The 22,334-nt window shown below is 36.1% G+C and overlaps 1 protein-coding gene across 3 annotated transcripts in view; it reads left to right on the top strand.

The window, feature by feature from the left end:
- VPS35L (VPS35 endosomal protein sorting factor like) overlaps positions 1–22,334 on the top strand; it is a 114,468-nt gene that overhangs the window by 61,966 nt on the left and 30,168 nt on the right. For all 3 annotated transcript variants that reach the window (XM_072597980.1, XM_072597981.1, XM_072597979.1), the window contains 6 exons: positions 6,439–6,524; positions 7,435–7,515; positions 9,276–9,339; positions 13,460–13,558; positions 14,987–15,064; positions 15,579–15,693. In XM_072597980.1, the coding sequence (XP_072454081.1) occupies positions 6,439–6,524; positions 7,435–7,515; positions 9,276–9,339; positions 13,460–13,558; positions 14,987–15,064; positions 15,579–15,693 (523 nt within the window). The remainder of the gene's footprint in view (positions 1–6,438; positions 6,525–7,434; positions 7,516–9,275; positions 9,340–13,459; positions 13,559–14,986; positions 15,065–15,578; positions 15,694–22,334) is intronic.

Genomic DNA, 22,334 nt, shown 5'->3' with positions numbered 1-22,334 from the left:
GATGCTAGGTCTCATGTAACTGAAGGAGAAAGAATGGGCACTTCTGGACTTTCTCTTATTTCTGATCAATATGAGGTTTCTGTTCAACCATGGTTACCATGTTGTACTATGACAAAGACATTTTATATGTCACTATGAAACATGAGGTTTGCTTTTTAGGCTACAGCCTCCCAAGTACAGTATATATCCCTTGCTATTATTTTAAAAAACACTCCAGGGAAGTTAAAATGAATAATTTTCTAAAGTGTAGCAATCAAATTCCTTTCCTTTTTGATGTCTTCCAGGATACCAGTAAATCTGACATTCTTCTGCTTAACCTTGTGTCCAAATTGGTCACTTTATCCTGCCTCACCTCCAAACCTTTTTCCACTTGAGCTGTTTTCAGAGGTTGTTTTTCCTTTTCATCTGTTATCTAGCATTCTTTAGTCTACTGTATTAATTTTCCTCTGAATTGATTGAAATTAAATGCTATAAACTTTTCTGCTTTTTCTGTTGTTTCCCCCTGGGATTTCTTGGTCTCATTCAATTTGTTCTTTTATTTCTTTTGTCGTATTTTTGGTAAGTTTTATTCCTTAATTGGTTTATTGTTCATCTGAGCAACTCTTTCAGGATTTCTGTTACTGTTTTCTGTGTAAATTTTGATGCTGTTTCGATATTTTTTCCCTATTATTCTTTGCCCCTTTTTCTCTTACACTTCCATTTTTAAAACAAATTGTATCACAACTTTTCTTATTTTCTTAGAAATTTTCGAGAATTTTTTTTTTTGGATATTTCTGTTCCTATTTTTGTTTTTTTTTATATTAATTTTATTTATTTTTAGTGTTCTACAATCACTACCATAAAACTTAGATTTCTTTTTCCCCCCTCCCTACCCTCCACCACCCGCCTCCTTCCCTGAGATGGCCTAAAATTCTATATGGGATCTACACATACATTCCTATTGAATACATTTTCCTAGTTCCTTTGACTTCTGGAATATCCTATTCCACACCCTTCGATCCCTTAATGTAGAAGCTGCTAGACCTTGTGTTATCCTGATTGTATTTCCACAATACTTGGATTGTTTCTTTCTAGCTGCTTGAAATATTTTCTCCTTGACCTGGGAACTCTGGAATTTGGCCACAATGTTCCTAGGAGTTTCTCTTTTTGGATCTCTTTCAGGCGGTGATCTGTGGATTCCTTGAATACTTATTTTGCCCTCTGGTTCTAGAATGTCAGGGCAGTTTTCCTTGATAATTTCATGAAAGATGATGTCTAGGCTCTTTTTCTGATCATGGCTTTCAGGTAAGCCCATAATTTTTAAATTGTCTCTCCTGGATCTATTTTCCAGGTCAGTTGTTTTTCCAATGAGATATTTCACATTATCTTCCATTTTTTCATTCTTTTGGTTTTGTTTTGTGATTTCTTGGTTTCTCCTAAAGTCATTAGCCTCCATCTGTTCCATTCTAATTTTGAAAGAACTATTTTCTTCAGTGAGCTTTTGAATCTCCTTTTCCATTTGACTAATTCTGCTTTTGAAAGCATTCTTCTCCTCATTGGCTTTTTGAACCTCTTTTGCCAATTGAGTTGGCCTATTTTTCAGGGTGTTATTTTCTTCAGCATTTTTTTGGGTCTCCTTTAGCAGGGTGTTTACTTGTTTTTCATGCTTTGCTTGCATGTCATTCAATTCTCTTCCCAGGTTTTCCTTCACCTCTCTAACTTGATTTTCAAAATCCTTTTTGAGCTCTTCCATGGCCTGAGCCCATTGAGTGGGCTGGGATACAGAAGCCTTGACTTCTGTGTCTTTCCCTGATGGTAAGCATTGTTCTTCCTCATCAGAAAGGAAGGGAGGAAATACCTGTTCACCAAGAAAGTAACCTTCTATAGTCTTATTTTTTTTCCCTTTTCTGGGCATTTTCCCAGCCAGTGACTTGACTTCTGAGTGTCCTCTCCACCCCCACCTCGCCTCCAGATCCGCCCAGCCAGCACTTGGGGTCTGTGGGGGCAGGGCTGCTGTTCAGTGTGAGATTAAGTTCAGGTGCTCAGGTCAGGGCAGGGCCACCTCTTGGGCTCAGTTCCCTCAGGGGGTTTATGCAGAGACCTTCAACAATGGATCTGGGCTCCTGCCTGCTTGGGGAGCCCAGGTCTGCTCCCGCCTCTGCTGCTGCCTCCCGAGGGGGCCTGAGTTATGGGGGCACCCTACTCCCCTCTCGACCTGCCAAGGAGACCCTCTCACCGACCCTTGTCACCTGTGGGTGGAGGGACCCGCGTGGCTGCTGGAGATTCCGTCCCTGAAGCCTGCTTGGATCCACTCCTTTCTGCGCCGCGCCGCCGAGGCAGGGTTGGGCTCTGCTCCGGGATCCGGGGCGCGAGGGACCTTTTGCGAGAGGTTTTCAGGCTCTCTGGAGCAGAAATCTTGTCCGCTCCGTTCTGTGGCTTCTGCTGCTCCAGAATTCGCCGGTGGTTCTTTTTTTTACAGATATTTTATGGGCAGTGGGTTCGGAGGTAGCGTATGTGCGTCTTTCTACTCCGCCATCTTGGCTCCGCCCCCCCGAATATATTTTCACTATACATTTTCACATGCTGTGTAGAAGAACTAAAATAAATAGGGAGAAATCATATAACAAACCAAAACATTAAAAACACACACAAAAAATGATCTGCTACATTCTGTAATTGAATTCCATTCTGTTTCTGTTTTTGAGGGAACTGTAGGGAGGCTGGTCACGGTGGAACTTCACTCTACCTGAAAGTCTCTCCCTTGTTTTCTGTCACCATGCCCTTTCAGTTCAGCCAGAAATCCAGCTATGCAAGCCAGTAGGCTACACAACTCCACTTAAATAGGATATTTGAGAGGTTTAGTGTATGTGTATTTATAATGCTTATTAATGTTTAGTCAGTTGCACTTTTTTCTTCCTAGAAGAGGGAGCATATGAGTTGTGTTTAAAAGGATTGATAGATAAGTAATGGTGGAGCCAAGGTGGGTAAGAACATTCTAGCATTGTGAAAATGCAGAGCATGCGATAGGATTTAATAATTCAGCTTAGCTTGACTATTACAAAGGCATGGGGGTAAGTAGCATTATATAAGGCTGGAAAGGTAGAGGGTCTTAATTTTACAAGACTTCTAATGCTAAGCAGAGGAACTTCAACAATGATAGGAAATCCCTGTTGATTTTTTAAAAGAGTTTAGATCTATTCATCAAGAAGATGAACCTGTGAAGAATGGCTTGTAAATAGAGAAAGAGTAATCTTGGACTGTCAGAATAGATTCACACTAAGCTTATCATATGATCACAAAGTCATAAAGAACCTTGAGAGACTATTTAGACCAATGTTTCCCCAAATAATTTGGTCATGTAAAACTTTTGGAGGCTTGAAAATATTGTCCAAAACCACACATACTGGTCTGGGTTATGGGATAGCCTCCTTGGAAGTATTGAACCAAATTAGAGCAATTAAAATCTAGAACTACTTATTAAGCACCTACTATATGTAGGGAGCTAGAGTTTACATTCTACTGGGGGCAGGAGTAATGTGTACTGTTAGAAATTTTATACAAAATAAAAAAATAATTTTTCTTGTGGGCTGCACTAAGAATTTGAGGAATTAAGAAAACGAGTTCTTAAGAGGTGGCAACTGAACTATACCTTGATGGCAGAGAGGGCTTCTGGTAGGCAGAAGTGGAGGACAGCTTGTGTACAGCGGTGGGTTGGCTTGTATAGCAGATAAACCAGTTGTCTGGAATGTACAGTACAAAAAGAAAAATACAAAAATCATCTGAAACTAGATTGTTAATGGCTTTAAATGCCAGATACAGGCATTTGTGTATAGGGAACCTCTGAAGCTTTTGGAGCAAGGACCAGGTGTGGTCAGATACATGCTTTATGAAAGCTGCTTTGGTTGTTTGAGAGAAGAGAGGCTAGAATTGGGGAAGTCAGTTCAGGGGATGTTGCAGTTATCCAGATAACAGGATTGAGGGCCTAGATTAGGGAGTGTGAGTGCAGAAGTGGAGGTGGATGTGAGAGATGTCATGGAATCACAATCAGTAAGACCTGGCAATGGTTGGGCATTGGGGGAGTGATGGAATGAAGAGTTGAAGGTAACTGGAATGCTGCAAACCCTGAATACTTGTTCTGTGGTAGTGCTCTGGTGGGGTTGGTGGTATCTAGGGAGGGCTTTTTTAAGAAGGGGAGAGACTTGAATGTGTAGTTGTCAATGAAGGAGCCAACGGAAAGGGAAAGATTGAAAGTTAGAGTTTGTGAGAGCCGGGGTAATCTGATGGAAAAGATGGGAGAAGATGAGATCCACAGCACGTGGGGAGGCATTGGTCTTAGGAAAATGAAGGGCCACTTTTCCATCAGAGACTGGAGGAGAGGGGGAAAAATTGAATAATGATGATGATGAGAATGATGAGAGAAAAGGGTGCTAGTGGTGAATGACTTGTTTTCTTTGTAAAACATTAGGTAAGGACCTCAGCTGAGAGGGGTAGGGGAGAGGGTGCTATAAGAAGCCTGAGGAAAAGAAATAAGTGGTTTGAAATAGCCATTGGTAAGAGTGAGGGCCCAGTTAAAATTAAATAACATAAATTTGTCATTGACCCTGTCAGTGTATTTATATGACTTCCTTTTGATCCATTGAATACAACATGAATAGAATTGGTAAAGATGGATGAAAGGGAAAGGTAATAACTTCTTTTTTGTACATGTTGAATTTGAAATGCAATGGAATATATAGTTGGAAATGTCCAGCGTGCAGTTGGTTTATGGATCTGGGCCTTGGGAGAGATTAGGTTTGGATATGTTGGTTTGAGAATCATCTAACCAAAGGTAAGTGAACTCATGGGCAGCTAGGTGGTGCAGTGGATTGGGTGCCATGCCTGGAATCAGGAAGGCATCTTCCTAAGTTAAATCTGGCTGTAGACTTACTACCTGCATGACCCTGGTCAACTCACTTAACCTTCTTTGCCTCAGCTCTTTATCTGCAAAATGAGCCAGAGAAGGAAACAAACCACTCTAGTGTCTTTGCCAAGAAAACCCTAAATGGGGTCATGAAGAATTGGACATGACTGAACAATAACAACCACAAAATGAACCAATGGGAGTTACGTGTAATTAGCAAGATGAAGAAAATGAGTCAACACATTCACACAGTGAACAGGACATGGACTGGGATCCCACATAGGAGATAGAGGAGGAAGGTCAAGCATAATCAGTATTGTGAAAGGCTAGTCAGCAGTGTCAGTAAATGCAGAGAGGTTAAGAAATCTAAAGACACCAAGGGCCATTGGATTTAACAATTGCAGGTATCTGTGGAGGGAGGAGTTTTATTCCTGGTTCAGGAGAAGAAGACTTCCTATAGGATGAAAAGTGAGTTGGGAGGAGAGGAAAAAGAGATAATGACTATAGATGACTTTTTCTGGCAGTTGTACAATAACAGACAGGACTTAATGATATGAACCTAAGGGGATGGCAGCGTCAAATGAAGGTTTCTTAATGATAGAGAATGTTTAGGCAATAGCAAAGGAGGTAGTGGATAAGGAAAGATTGAGAAAGAGAGGATTAGAATGGATATGTGAACAAGAATGAATGGAATCCAGGGCATTAGCAGAAGGATCAACATTGTCAAGGTACTGGAGCAATGGAGGAAGTACTGGGACATGATGTTGAAAGGTTTGGAGGTATAGAATTGGGGAGAAGAATGAGCTTGTGGTTCATGGCCACTTTTTTTCTTAGTAAAGTAGGAGGTAAGGTCTCCTGCTCAGCAGGAGAAGGGATAGCATAATAAAGGTAGTTTGAGAAGAGAAGTTGTGGAACGGCCCCTGTATGATAGAGTCAATAAAAGAATAAAAGGATTGCTGTGCAGTAAGCATTAAGGACCTGGCTGAGATTAAATGATGACAATTTGTAGAGGATCCAGTCAACATAGCCAGTGCCTATTTCCATAGTGCTAAATTGCTGTGCTAATGAATATTTTTGACGTAACTAATTTCACATTTAATACTTTAGTTCAGGGTTTCTTAACCTGGGGTCTGTGAACTTGTTTTAAAAAATATTTTGATAACTGTATACCATTATAATGAATTGATTTCCTTTTGTAATCCCATGTATTGTACTTTATGTATTTAAAAATATTCCTCAGAGGAAGGGTCCATAGGCTTCACCAACTGACAAAGGGGGCTAATCACACACACACAAATTTGAGAACCCTTGTTTTAAAGTGAATGTCATTGGTAATTAAATTTCCACATAGAATCTTTATGTGCATTGAGTAGAACATTAGAATTCTCTTCAGCACAGTTTAGGAAAGAGTGATTTATAGATTTTCCTTTCAGACATGAACACCCTTGAGCCACTGTAGATAGATGGGAATTTTGCTCTCTTTTTTAAATCTTCAGAGAAATATTCTACAACTTCTTTCCAGTAATCCATATTAATTAGATGTGCTTGGTTATTTTTAGGAGAAATTTTTGCCATTTCTGGATATGTTCCAAAAAGAGAATGTCCGAGTGGAGGTTTGCAAGTGCATCATGGAAGCTTTTATTAAGTAAGTATGAAAGCGTTTTTGAGTCAAATGTATTGATGAGAAAAATGTATTCACTTTGTAGATCCCTTTGCATTTACAGCAAGTTCTATATATTCAATTATAATAGGATAAAATAACTTAATATTTTTAATAGCCCTGCTGTTGTCACATTCTGATAGTTTTAAAATATGAAACAAATGGAATTAATAATAATAACACATTTGGAGAATTTTTAGTTATATGATTCTGAGTTAACTTGTTTTTTAAACAAGAAATGCCTCTCCTTAGTACCTTGGAAGCACCATTTATATTATGAACTTAAATTCATTATTTTCTGTTAGCTTGAGATGCTCCTGTAAAGACCAGAACATTTAAGTACTTATTTTGTTTATCCTATGAACAGACCTTATTCTCAAAAATGAATGCCTTTTTGGTGGCTGTGGCAGAATTTACACCATTATCTGGTGCTTTATTTACAGAATGTATGTTTTATATGATTAGGAAGGAGCATGAGTACCCTGATTTATAAAACTCTTTGCTACAATAATTTGTTCTTTATTTTTTATTGTGTGCATCTAAATTATGCTTTTACTTGGCAGTTAACATACAAAGAAAATATGTTGAGAATACTTCATTTAAGGGACTGATTTTTAATGCGTTCTTACTGTGTTTTCAAATTTTCAGCATGTATGAAGTAGTAAACTTATTACTTGGAAATCCCTCCCCCCTACCCAAAAAAAACCCCAACATAAGACCTCATCCCTAACTAGTGAACTGATCTATTTCTGATGCAAATTAGATAAAAATGCCCCTTTTGTAAATATATGAGATTGGGGCAGTGGTGTTTGGCCTGGCATTATGCTTTTTCATTGTCCTAAAACTTTCCAGTGCTCTCTGTAGCTTTTATTCTCTGTCTTTAAATGTTTTTTAGGCATCAGCAAGAGCCTACCAAGGATCCTGTCATCCTGAATGCTTTACTGCATGTTTGTAAGACGATGCATGACTCTGTGAAGTAAGGTCCCAGCCATGTCTGCAACCATTGAGTTCTTATGTGGTGAATGTTAGATCATATGTCCCAAGACATCTACATGTAGTTCATACTAGAAAATTATTGATTGAAAATGCAAACCCTGACTATCCTCATTGGTTATAACTTTGTTTAGCCCATTAAGATTCTCTCTAACAAAGAGCTAATGAGGGTATTTTGTTGCTTTTGCTGATGGTAAGGAAGTCAGTGGATAATCTTTTGATAAATAAAAGGCAGAAGTAAAATAGCAGATGGTTTTTTTAAGTGATTAAAAAAAAGCCTATTATATTTCAGTGAACTGAGACAAAAAGCCTTTGAGTCTTCTCATAACAGCAGGTAGCAGAACATTTATCCAATAATATATCATTTTAATTAAAACTCACTACCAGCTAATTATTTTGAATTCAGACAAAACATTGGAATTGTTCAAGTAAAGGACAGCTTTGTTATGTAGACTGTCTAGACTGGAGTCCAAAAGAGCTGCTTTCATTGCACTTGGGGTCAGAATCCTTTCAGGATTCTTTGGAAAGGGCCAACTGATCCTGATCACTTCTGCCATTTTCTTTTTTTTTTTTGGCAGGTGTTACATTATGGGTCCATGTAAGGGGGGAAGGGACCTAAAGTTCTGATTCCCCAAGATTCTTACATCATAGAAATGTAGTCACTGAAAACTGACATCAATTCATGAGTGAAAATTGGTTGATTTATTGTCATATACTAAAAGTGAATTTCCTCAAACTGAATCAAAGTTTGGTTATTTTAGAGACAACTACATATTCATGGCTTTTAGTATCTTCCAAATCATAAAGAGTGTTACCATTCAGATTCATAATATTGATAGTATTCACTATGGAGAAAAAATGGAAGCAGAAATTGTATAGCAAGCAAGAGAAACAGGTAATGTCCTTAATAGCGCTAGAAATAGTGAAGCCCTTGGAGTTGGGAGGTAAGTGAATGGAAGGAAAGATGAAGCAAAAAAATAGCCTCAAGAGAACAGAAATTCTTTTCTTCAAGTTTTAAAAATTCTTCTACCTCTCTTACCCATCTCTTTTTGTTTGCAGTGGTGGGAAATCTGCAGCCTTGAGGCTACATATGGCCCTCTAGATCCTCAAGTGCAGCCCTTTGACTGAATTCAAACTTCACAGAACTTTTTTTGTTCAGTGAAGCTTGGATTCAGTCAGCCACACTTGAGGACTTAAAGGGCCACATATGGCTTCAAGGCCATAGGTTTAGGGGCTTAAGTAAGGGTTTAAATATCTTTTGCCCTCTTTCCCCCCAGTTTTACCTTTTTTTCCCTCTCACGTTTTTGTATAGATATATAGATATTTATAGATTGATCTGTAGATCAGTATATATGTACAAATATAAATATATGTAATAACCTATAAACTTGAGGGGATATAGATAGTCAAAATAATCTATTTCTATAGAGCTAAATGGTCCAAACATCTCATGACTTAGAGTTTTTTGGACTGTACTTTTTGATAGCATTTACATTTTAAAGAATGCTTCTTGTTGCACAAAATTTTTAATATCGCAGAGAAATACCAGTACATATAATGTCATTTGAGAAAGATGAAAGACACATTAGTAAAATTATCTTTAATTAAATAGAAGATGAAAGTGTCTAGCTTGTGATTAAAAAGCCAAGTTAAATTTTTTATATTCATGTTGTTTTACTTTTAACATTTTCTTGAGAAAATGAATTGTTTCCATTATCAGTAATGTAAATCCATTGTTTACAGTGCACTTACCCTTGAGGATGAAAAGAGAATGTTGGCAGTTTTAATTAATGGATTTATAAAAATGGTAAGTGGTTGGGGGAGGTGGAGTAGAAGTTTAGTACATTTGAAATGTGTCTACATATATACACAGAAAAAATAATATAACTTTCCTATTTTTTGGTAAAATTTGTTAAAGGAAAATTTTCTCTATATTTTTGTTGGGATTATTTAGAGAATGCCTCAGTCAATCTAAGTATCTTGTCATCATTTTGATTTATATTTTGCAAAGCTCCCATATGTACTAGTCATGCCTCTCTTTGTTGAAGTAACTGAGACAAGAATTAAAGTAACTAGTTAACTTTGAAAATGGGATCATACTCAGCAGATAGCTTGCTTATATGAAATGTAATATAAAATTGGATGTTGATAATAGGTCAGATTCATAAGCCCATGTTAGAAAATGTAAAGGTGCATTTTATGGCCCCCTTGATTTAGATACTCATTTATAATTGGTGTTTGTCGTTTTGTTTGGCTTTTTCTGAAAGTCACAGAAGCTAATGTAAAGGAACAAGAAGCAGTCAAAGGAATTCTAACAGTCGTATTGAAGACAATGTTAAATCTCCCTTTGGAATAAGGACAGGGAGGAAGAAATATTTGTCTTTCCTGGGGAGTCAGTTCTGTTCAAAGATGGGTAAAGGGAGAAGTTTCTTTTCACATTTTCACTGCCCATCCATGAGCAACCTAGAATAGCTGCGCTGTTAGTATTAGGAGGATTTTGATATACTTCTTATTAGGAAAACACTTGACAAATGGCTTTAGAGAGCAGATAATATATTTTTGAAAAGGCCGTAGCTATTATAAAAATCATTTAATTCTCTTTTCATTGTTTTTCCCTAATAATCCATTCTGTCTTAAGATCTTAGAAATCACTTAGAAATTAGAGAACAATGAATACCTTATATACTGAGGTAAATTTCAAGTCATTTTAGATTGTTTTTCTGTCATTCAGTCATGTCTGACTCTTCATGACCCCATGGCCCATACTTGTCCATGGGGTTTTCTTGGCAAAGATATTGGAGTGGTTTTTCCATTTCTTTCTGCAGTGGATTACGGCAAATAGAGGTTAAGTGACTTGCCCAGGGTCACCCAGCTACTAATTGTCTGAGGCTGGATTTGGAACTCAGTACTTCCTGACTTTAAGCCCAGTGCTCTATCCACTGGGCCATCTGGTTACCCATTTAGAGCTTTAACTTTTTTTTTATGTCATGGATACTTCCATTTTAGATTATGGAGTCTAACTTTTTTGTTGGGCAACTTGGGTGGTCTAGTAGTCTGGGAGGAGGGTGTAAGGAGGATCTTGATGAAACTGGGGTAACTAGTGATGCAATCAAGGGTGGGAAACAGCTGGAGGCAATTGATCTTTCCCACGGACTTTCTGTATATAAGTTCCATCTCGCCTCCATGAAGGCACTCAGATTCAATACATCTCTGACTGTCTAGCTGAGATTCTATCTGACCCACTTGTCAATACAGTGTCATAAATGATTAGGCTCCTTAAGAGTCAACTCAATATGGCAAACCTTTAATAAACTTTGTTTTACTTTGACTGGAAAAAAAGATAGATTTTTATACCCAAGAGAGTATCATTATTCCTTCTTTGAACTAATTCCAATAAGAGTACGGTTCATGTGCTCTTCCCCTCCCTTTCAAAATATTTTTAAATGCATAAAATACATAAGGAAACCAATTTTATTGAAATATATTTATCAGATTTTTTTTAAGTTCATAGATCCCAGGTTTAGAACCCTTGTTCCAGATAAAATAGAAACATGATACTTTTTCAAATTTCATTGTCCATCAGTAAGAAGGAACATAGAAAAACGTCAATTCCATCCTAGGAGATGTAGCTTATGAAATTAATAGATATGCCTTAGGTCTAACCTAATGTCTTTGAAGTTTTTCTTATACAATGCTCATCATGGCAGTAAGTCATCATTTTTTTCATCATGATTATAAAAAGTCAAGTAGGTGTGTAGAGAAATGTATTAGATCTCAAATACATTGTTCTAGGTGCTGCCCTAATGAGAAACTTTATTCAACCTCTCAGAAATTAAACTTCATAGCAACATGATCATTCCATCCTGGACATTGAAAAATATAGAAATTTTTATTTTAATTAGCAATGGTATGAAAAATAGGTCAATGTCAGGGTTCTCCTTTTGTTAAGAATTTGGATAACTGTCCCAATTCCCCTATTTCAGGCAGAAGCACCATTAATCTTTTAGTTTCTCTGACTCAAAATCTTTAGTTTATCTTTGACTTCCCTTTCCTTGGTCCATTATATTCATTTTTATCAAATACAGGGAATTCTTTCCTTTTAGTATTTTTAAAATTTTTCTTTTACTCTCTATTCCTTGTGTTATCCCCACAGTCCAATTGCTCATCACCTCATGCCTGGATTACTGCAAAAACTTTCTAATTTGCCTTCCCAGTTTCCAATATTTCTTTTCTGTAATAGGGACAACATGTGTTAAGAAAGACTCTGCCATATTGATCAGGTGAGTTTTTCTTAAAACTTTGCTATAATTTGGCTGATTGTTCTCTGAAAGTTACACTAAAAAAAAAAAAAACCAGTCAAAGAACCTGTCTCTGAGACTTAATTAATTCAGGGGGGTAAGGCTTGAGCTGCTGATAGGTTTTTGCAGTTATCTAGGGCATAAAACATTCAGCCCACTAGGAGTCAATGTCCCCTCAGACTTGGCAAAAGATGCCCACTGGCATGGATAACACCATACCTCTGATCTAACACCAACTATTGACTACATACATTTCCATATGGAGAAAAGGGTAGGGGGGAGAGGATGACTGTATTTACTTGAACCAGTGCTGCATTCTTGTTGAGTGTCCTTTTCTTGCTATGGTTAAGTAAACCTCCTTCTGTTAAGTGTTAGATGGCTGGTGTCTCATTTTGCTACAATCCTGAATATGAACCACTGAACTAGTCTAAGTTAGACCTGGTCTACAAGCTTTTTCCATCTATTTTTTTATGTCGTGTTTATTAGATTGTCTAAAATAGCACTTTCATTTTGTTCATCACTTGTTCAAGGAATCTATAGAAAATCCCTGTTATCTTCTCTTTTGAATCTGAACTTACCTCCTTTTTAGTCCCTCCAAATCTGGTCCCCTATTTATTATATCTTATTTATTCTTCATTTTGAAGCTTCTACTGTAGTTAATTCCATTCTCCTTAATTTCTACCATTGCTTAGTATGTATCTTTGTGCATACTGCTTCCCCATTCAGGACTGTCCTCTCTCTTTTCTTCCTATTTATAACATACCAACCCTTCATGCTCTGCCTTATTTCCTCTACTTAATAAATCAGCTTTTCTGGGTACTTGAACTGACACAGATAATTTCCTTTTCTTAATTTTACTTAAGTCTCTAAACATAATTTAGCCTCTAATTATGCTGCCTTATATTTTTTGTTTCATGTGTGTTAATCTTATTTTCCCACCTAGATTTTTAAGTTTCACAAAATACCTTAAATGGGAATGATGTTTTGTGATTTTGCATTTCCCACACAGCTTAGCACAATTAGTACTAACTATTCAATGATTGATTTTTATAGAGTAAAAAATTACTCTAAAGTCTTTTCACATTCTCTTCATCCATTAATCATATCCCTGCCTCTTTACAATCAAATCCCTGTATTTTCCTTCTCCTCCTTTGCTCAGAAGTTTCCCTTGTCTAGAGGATCTCTCTCACCTCCTTCCTTTCTAATTCTTGCCCGTTCTTTTTCTTTCCCTTAATTTATCATTCCAGGGAACACTAGTCTATGCTAATTTTTTCCTCATTAGAACTTTTCATACGTATATTGTCTGTGCCCCTCATTTTGGCACTTACATTTTCTCTCCCCAGTTTGATTGTGAGTTCCTTGAAGAAACAGTGACAGTGTTTTATATTTCTTTAGAATCAGCCACAGTGTACGTTGTGGTAATTGGATAAATATTTATTGATAAAGCACTGTAATATTCTACCTTTGACGTGTTCCACTTCAGTGATTTCTATTTCCCACTTATTCATGATGGAGGTGGGTCCCAAGGTACTATTGACTACTATATTATCTCATCAAAACCCAATCAGTCAGGCACTTTGGAATGAATAGAATAGATTATGACTGTTCTCATGTTTCTTCCTGATCTAGGTTTCATTTGGTCGTGACTTTGAGCAACAATTGAGTTTTTATGTGGAGACCAGGTCAATGTTTTGTAATCTGGAACCTGTTCTTGTCCAGTTGATTCATGTAAGTGTATACATGCAGACCTACATCTGGGCTTTTAATGGCCTGCCCCTGCTTTTGCTTCTTGGTTAGGAAAAGCAAGGTTTGCTCATGTTAACAAAATCAGTGCTTAATGGTTTTGGTAGTTCTTATCAATTCAAGTTTTCTCTTAAAATTTAAATGCTACCATTTCATTATATCTCAAGCATGCAGATGAAATTAAATTAAGGGGCTTATATTGATTGTAAATGTTAGCCTCCCCCCCCTCCCCCAGGCCCTTGTGAAAACATAAAAAGAAAGGATTATTATAGCGGTTTTTAGCACTTCTATTAAAAGACTACATGTATCCTGTTTTATTTTTCCTTGTGTGTTTAAAGATAAATAACTTTTGGTTGTTGTCAGGGTTAACTTCAAGTCAGAAGAATTTTGAAGTAGTGATTCACCTCATCTAGCTACCTCATTTTATATATCTTACCGATGAAGACACTGAGGCCTTGAGAAAATATGGGTTACTTAGCTAGTTAGTAGCAGAACTGGAATAGGCCCCACATTTCCTGATTTCATATGGCTTACTTATTGAACTTTCATAGCAGAAGTAGAAAATAAAAATAGGCAATGCAATTGAGACATCTTTGAGAATTCCGTAGTCCAAATGTGGATTTAAAGTGAGTGAATTCAGGAAGCAAATTTTAGTACAGTCAGGCCCCCATGATTTTTGAAAAGGATATTGTTAATTTTGTTTATTTGTTTCTGACAAGAAATAATCTTTCTAAATTTAAATAGCTTTGTATTTTAATTTATTTATAGTTTAACTACTATTACTCTATTCAAGAAATAGAAATTAGAATGAAAATCAAGTTTCTTAAAAGACCTATGACTTTCAAGCACAGTTCTTCTGTTCTACAGTATACATGAAAATGCTCGTTTTATTTGGTGTTCGCTAAGTTCAGCATAAAAAAAGATCTGTGACTAAGTTTTAGTACATATTAAATGATGAATAACTGTCAGGGTGATAGTCTGCTGCCAGACTTGAAGCACCTGTTATTTTTTTAAATTTTGAGCTTGGAGAAAGTGCAGAGATCATCCATATCAACAGAAATAGGAAAATCTGAATTTTTGTTTCTAAATTATTTACTCTAGGTATGATAGTTGATCTTTCCATTTAATAAGAATTGCTAATTTGATGAGCTTTGTTTGTTTTATCACTCACATTGAGTTTTTTTGATTAAGTCAAAGTTAAGTGTGCATATTTTTACTATTTTGACAGCCTAATAATAGGCACTGAGTAGTGCATTGGAAATATTCAGATGTCTCTCATATTAATTATATTCATATAAGACTTTAGCCTGCAGTCTGTAGTCTCTTATAAAAGTTGTGTTTCACAATTAAGTTGGATACGCCATTGAGCTACATTGACAATTAACTTTTTTTATTTACTTAAAAACTCTTTAGAGTGTGAACAAGTTGACTATGGAAACAAGAAGAGTAATGAAAGGAAATCACTCCAGAAAGACTGCTGCATTTGCCCGGGTATATTCTGAAGAAAAAAGACTCTTGGACTCAGGATGCTAATTATTTATTCAGGTTTTTACTTAGTAAACAGTTATTAAAGTAAAAGAATAGTAAAACACTTGTTAAGTAGCAGGGTGGTCTTAATACTGATTTTTCAAATCACTCACAGATAAATTTTCTTTAATTTCTGATTAGCAATAATATTTGAAGGAGAGTTACAAGAAAGTTGGTGTCAGTTATGTTAAAGGTCATTGAGAGATTAATTGTCTTTCTCACATGATCTTATCGTATCTGATTAAAAAACACTTTTTCATTTGGAAATTCAGATTTGAGGAGCTCTTAGATCCTTTCTCTTCTAAATGTGTGTTTCATGGAGTTTTGAGTAGGACCTAAATTCAGACCTGTAGGGGTGGATTTAAAAGCATTTACCTGAAAAAAAATCTGTTTTTAAAAAGTGGAAATATCAAGCTACCATATTGGCACCAAAGATATGGCCTGAGATATAATAATAATATTTTCTTTTTTGTTTTAGGCTTGTGTTGCCTTCTGTTTCATTACTATTCCTTCCTTGACTGGCATCTTCACACGTCTTAATCTCTATCTGCATTCAGGTCAGGTTGCCTTGGCAAATCAGTGCCTTTCACAAGGTAGGTTTATGTTTTTTCCTGCGAAGGCAATGGTTTTTTTTTGTTTCTGAAAGAATTCTGTGATGTGTCTGTGGGTTCTTTGTTTTAGAAAAGTCTAAGAGAAGTAAATAAATTATGAGTTTTAAATCCATTTTGTACGTAAGGGAAGCTTTGGCCACCTGAACATCTACACTGTTTAAAATGTTTTCCTGTAAGAACTTTATAAAATAATCTATCACAGACAGGCTGGGTAAGGTGGCTCAGACAGATTGGGTTTTGTGTGTCTGGTGATTCTGTAAATTAAGAATATTTTATAGTTATGTATCAATAAAAAGCCAACCATCATTCCATATTTTGGAAACTTGAAAACACACAAATGGACCTAAAATCTATACGAAAACAGAACCCCTTAACTTAGTGTTATGGATGAGAATAATGCTAGAGGGCCTTTGGACAAGTTCTTTCTAGAAAAGATATAGATCCTATGGACTTTAGAACAATAATTGCATGTTTATTTAGAATATAGTTGAATAAGTTCATGTTACTAGAAATTTTCTATAATATTGTATAATGACAATTGCCTTTTTCACTGATGGCCCTAAGCTTTTGAAATTTCTCAAGTACCATTTGAACCTTTAAAGAAAGATTAAATAACTTTAAGTAGGGTTTTACTAAAAAATATATTCTTTTAATTTCAATTAATTGCTTATTGAGTGCTTACAACATGCAAGATGCTGTGTTAAGTAAGCATGATATTCAGTTTTCTGAAAGCTGGTAATCCATGTATAAAAATGATAATAACTTTTGTTAGCCTGAATGTGAATTAAATGAACCCATCCATTTTAGTAGTTATAGTAGGGGATGAAGTCCTGAACTTGGAGTTGAGAAGACCTGAGTTAAAAACTTGGTTTGTTCACTTACTAATTATGTGACCTTGTGCACGTCATTTTGCTTTGAGAGGATCCTATAAAATGAAGAGAATAATGGCACCAACCTCACAGGATGTTGTGAGGATCAAATGAGGTGCCTTATGCACAATGCTTTGCCAATCTTAAAGCACTCTAGCTGTTCAACTCTTCTAGTAGTACAAAAGAACTTGAGACAAATGGGGTGCTGATCAGAATGGTTGGACCAGTTCTGGTGTATGAGTAATGAAACACTATGAAAATCCTGAGAAGACTTGTATAAACTAATGTGAAGTGGAGTAGAACCAAAGGAGTTCACACAATAAAAACAGTATTGTAAAAATGAATGATTTTGAAACACTTAAGAACTCTGATCAAATTAACCATGATTCCAAAGGGGTCAAGATGAAACATGCTACTCACCTGACAGAAAGGTGATGGACTCAAGGTACAAATTGAGACATACTTTTTGAACTTGAAAATTTGTTTTGACTACATATTTGTTAGAAGAATCTCCCCCACCCCAACCCCAAAAGAGGAAGTGAGAAAGAAAAAGATTTTTCTTAATGAGAAAAGTAAAATTAAAAAAGGTCAACCACTTAATGAGAAAAGTAAAATTAAACAAGGTAAATCCAAGCTATTATTTCATAAAAATAGTATTTGTATTGAAAATATATATTAAACTCACAAAAGTAAAAATGTGATCTTTTGTCTGCCAAAATTAACCTTCCTCCCCCTACTATTGTTTTTCCAACTAGACAAGATAGCTTTCAGTTTTATTTTTATGCAAGAATATGGCCAAGAAAATATTTAGCCCTCTAATACATGATTCTTTTAACATGATTCTTAAAAATATCTTTTTAAGACCATAAGATCATGGATTTAGAGCTTTAAGAGACCTCAAAAGTCATCTACTCCGACCACCTGACTTTGCAGATGAGGACCCTGAGGCCCATAAAGTGAGCCTGAGGTCATCCAGAGTGGCCAAAACTAGGATTGTAACTTAGATCTTGTGACCCCAAAGTCAGTGTTCCTTCCACTGCTCTTGTACTGTCTCTCAGGCTAAAGCACAGGCTTGAAAACACACTCTCACCTTTCACCTCCATGTAATTTTGGTGTGTGATATGCATCAATTAGTCGACTTTTTTTTAGTATAAGGACTGACCAGAGGAGAGAGTGGATTGGAAAATGTATGGTTGCTGTTAATGTGAGGTGTTGTCATTAACTTGCACAGAATTATCCATATATTCTGGAGTAACTGGCATGTAAGCATCTTACTGTATTTATACTTAATAATTTATATGGTGTTTTACTTTAGTATTTCACTGTTGTGGTACTAAACCTTAAAAGCATATTATTGTACTTAAAGCCACTCACAGTGGTTATGAGCCAAAATAAATAATGCATTAAGTTGCCGAGAATGTAGAGCAAAATATAAATGAAGTCACATAAATATATTTCATTGTCAACCACACCAAAAGCTCCAGCTGCCTGGAAAGTCCCAAAGTAGAATAATCTATTCCCTTGTTTCATCTTCCTTTATCAGCCAGTGATTTTTACCAGAGCAGTATTGTGACAAATGAACTCCCAGCTCGTCCAGCCCAGGAAGCTGACTAAGGATTAGAGCATGAGACCAGCAGTTCCATTTCTTTGTTAGAAAGTGGTGTTACCCATGGCATAAGCCTGTTGGGATTTAGAACAAAGCTGGCTCATAGGCTCAAGTCTTTAGGATGAACAAAAGACTTGCTAAATCAGTTGTTTGATTGCATGCATCTTGCTTGGAGACAGCTGAAATAGTTTTTAAACTAAGTCTATTCTTAACGGTTTTTTTGGTTTTGTTTGCTTTGTTCTGTACATGCTGCAAGGCACTTGCTGTGATATGCTAGAAAGCTTGCTGGATTTAGAGGTTAAGTAGGACTTGAGTTTGATTCCCACCTCTGCTCCTTACTATCTGTGTGATCTTGGGCAAGCTACCTAACTCCCCTGGGCCTCATTTTCTTTCTCTTTAAGATGAAGGGGTTGGGCTACATGCGCTTTAAAAGGTCCCCCAGATCTATATTGAATCATGTTGAACTCCTATGCCTTTTGCTCATCAGTGGTTCCTTCTCTTAGGTTCATGATTGGGTTTCACTAGAATCAGAATTCTTTGCCTTTTATAATTACTTCACCTTTGTGAGTTCTTTTCTTGGATTACTTTCAGACTATAATAATAGAGCAGAAAGATCTCTGCTCTTTTGGCATTTCTTTGATTCAGATCATGGTTCTGGCACTATTGGTTCAAAAGGACCTTCTAGATACTCAAAAGATAATCTTTCAGAATTAGGCCCAAGGTCTTAGCCTTGCTATGGCACTAGCTAGCGTTATATCCTTAGGAAAATTTCTTGCTATCTCTGGGTTTTGTTTTCTTCATCTGAGAAATGAAGAGGGTTAGACTTTATCAAAATTGGTAGCTGTTTAAGAGAGAATACCCTTTTAAAAAAATAGTATAATTTTTTAGATTTGTTATCTTTTATTCATTTAGCTTTTTTAGTTAATAAGAAATCTTAGATCAGCTTTATCTGTTCTGAGTTTTACATTTTTGTTGTTTTAACTTATATAAGTAAATACAGTAGAAAGATAAAAGGTTTATACACAGTCTCCAGAAAGCTCTTGTCATAATGTACACTTGTAGCCTAGGTAGTGGAGACAAGGCCCAGAAGAGCTGCCATATCGTCTTTTTCCAGTAACACATTAGTGTTAGGTAAATTGACAGAAGCTTTTATGGTTCTGAAGTAAATTTCATTTATTTGTACACGTGCAAAGCCTTCAGACTTTCACAATAGTGTAAATGTTTATTTTATAATTAATTGTTTTCAATTGAACTTGGGCAGTAAGACCTACTGTATTTTTTTGAGCTTGTGCTAAAACAGAGCAGAAGAATGTGTTTGTGTGTCTACATATATGTGCGTGTACATATGTATATATGCATGTGTATGTATATGTGTGTTTGTATGTCTGTATGTGTGTGTATATATGTATGTACATATACACATTTTTGTAAGAAGGTCATAAGCATTATAAAAAGCAGCTATAACAGAACATGATTTACTGATTCTCCATAGAGTCCATTTAGTTGAAGGAATACACACCAGAATCTGCTGTAGATTTGGGGAAATTATTTTTACAGGATAAAATAAAATGGATTCTAAAAAATAAAAATGAATTATATTAAGATATTTTCCTAAGTGTATAGGAATGTTAATCCATGCTATTATGTTGGTTTGGTCTTAGGGAAACACAGTAGATTTGTTTTATTTCTGTAATTATACTACTGGAAGTCTCTGAGGTAGGAAAATGGAAAAAGAGGACAGAATTTTATATTCTACTGAAAAGTAGAATTGGAGGGTAAGAATTTTAAGTCAAATGGGAGAAATGTCTTCATTTACATACTAGATCTTTGATTTCTATTCTTAATGCCATTATTTATTAATTATGTTTACTACATACTTTCTTAAGTATATTTATTAGATGTGGTCATTGTCAAGTCTTTAAACCTCCTTGCCTATATAATGAAGGGATGGAAACATAACAGCTTCTGCATAGTATCTGCAGCCACAGGTGCCCACTTACCTCTCCATGAAAAATGAGAGAAGAGGGACAAGGTGGGCTGCTAGCTTGAGGTCATAGATTAAGGTTTAGAATAAAGTAAATTTTATTTGTCCAGCTGAACCTTTTTGTTTTGTGGGTGAGGAAACTGAGACTGAGAAATAAGACATAATTTGCCTGAGTTTTCACTAGTAGTGAGTGGCCAAGCTGGGATTCAAACCTAAGTTGTCTGACTCCAGATCATATCCTCTTTTCCCTCCTCTGTGCAGCCAACAGCTCTGGATTTCAAAAGAGAAGTTGCCTCCCCTCACATGTATGTCCCTTTAATGTTCTTACTGCAAAACTTCTTAAAAGGCTGCAAGGTTTTCATGTAGAACTAAAACAGAACCAAGCTGTTACAAGAAGTTTAGGATAAATGTAGGAATTAAATTCCACATTTAGTGCTAAAGGTGTAATGGAAAGTACAAACTTGACTCCTTCTTGGCCACTTTTCAGTGTTTTATTTTCCCAGAGGATTACCAGCTCCTAAATTGCAATGCTTGATATCCTTTATTTAGAAGCCCAGGGGAAGAAGGGAGGGGGACATAAGTGTAAAACAGAATTACAATATAAGCTTCAGTATAGTCCAGTTTAGGACACAGATGAAATCCTATGTTTTTTGGGGTGTTTTTAAAGAATGTATAATGGATACAAAGTAACGTTTTTTTCTCTTCCTTCAGATAGCTTATTTTTAAAAATTTTAAAATACGAGTAACATGCAGTTCCATATAGCTGAACATTAACATTGGCCACTTTCCTGTGAATTGTTTCAAACAGCCACATTGAGGAAGGAAAAGAAATTTCTTCTTGTTTTTGCACTAGTCCCTTGATTTTATTTGGACTGGGGAACTCCCAGTGAGGACATTCTCTCTGCTGATGCAGATGAACCCCTGCCCTGTAACTTAGACTATTAGGGAATAGCCTAGTGCAGCAAGTGGTTAAGACACTGGCCCAGGGTCACACAGCCAGAATGATCTGGGAACACATTTTCTTTCTTTTCTTTTTTCCTTTTTTCGACACATTTTCTAAGGATCATTTTCCACCCACCTCAGTGAAAAATGGTTTGGGGGTAGAATTCTGCATTTTTTTTTTGTAAATAAATTTTTGTTTTCAGTTTTCAACAATCACCATAAATTTTAAATTTTCACCTCCTTTCTACCCATCCCTCCCCAAGACAGCATGCAGTTTTATATAGGTTCTACACATACATTCTTATTAAACACATTTGCACATTAGTCATGTTGCATAGAAGAATTAAAACTAATGGAGGGAAACCATGAGAAAAAAACAAAAGAGAAAATAGTCTGCTTTATTCTGACTCTATAGTTCTTTCTCTGGATATGAATGGCCTTTTGTATCAAGAATCCTTTGGAAATGTTTTGGGTCCTTGTATTTCTGTGAAGGGCTAAGTCTATTAGAAACAGTCCTCGCACACTGTGGCAGTTACTGTGTATATGTTCTTCTGGTTCTGCTCATTTCACTCAGCATCAGTTCATATAAGTCTTTCCAGGTTTTTCTGAAGTCCACCTGTTCATCATTTCTTGTAGCACAATTCCATATACATTTATATATCACAACTTGTTCAGCCATTCCCCACTTGATGGGCATCCCGTCAATTTCCAGTTCTTGGCCCCTACAAAGAGAGCTGCTATAAATATTTTTGTTCGTGTGGTCCTTTTCCCATTTTTATGATCTTTTTGGGATACAGCCCTAGAAGTGGTATTGCTGGGTCAAAGGTTATGCATGTTTTTATAGCCTTTTGGGTATAGTTCCAAATTGCTTTCCAGAATGATTGGATCAGCTCACAGCTCCACCAACAATTAATTAGTGTTCCAACTCTCCTACATCTTCTCCAGCATTTATCATCTTCTATTTTGTCATGTTAGCCAATCTGATAGGTGTGATGTGTTACCTCAGAGTTGTTGTGATTTGCATCTCTGTAGTCAATAGTGATTTAGAGCATTTTTTCATGTGACTATAGATTTAATTTCTTTAATTTCTTCCTCTGAAAACTGCCTTTGAAATATCAAATATCCTTTGACCATTTATCAATTGGGGAATGACTTATATTCTTGTAAATTTGACTCAGTACTCTATATATTTTAGAGAAGTAACATTTTGGATAGAGATTTG

The sequence above is a fragment of the Notamacropus eugenii genome, chromosome 3, assembly GCF_028372415.1.
Source record: "Notamacropus eugenii isolate mMacEug1 chromosome 3, mMacEug1.pri_v2, whole genome shotgun sequence".
NCBI classification, from domain to species: domain Eukaryota; kingdom Metazoa; phylum Chordata; class Mammalia; order Diprotodontia; family Macropodidae; genus Notamacropus; species Notamacropus eugenii.
The sequence above is the reverse complement of the archived record's forward strand: the minus strand, read 5'-3'. Positions and strand labels throughout refer to the sequence as shown.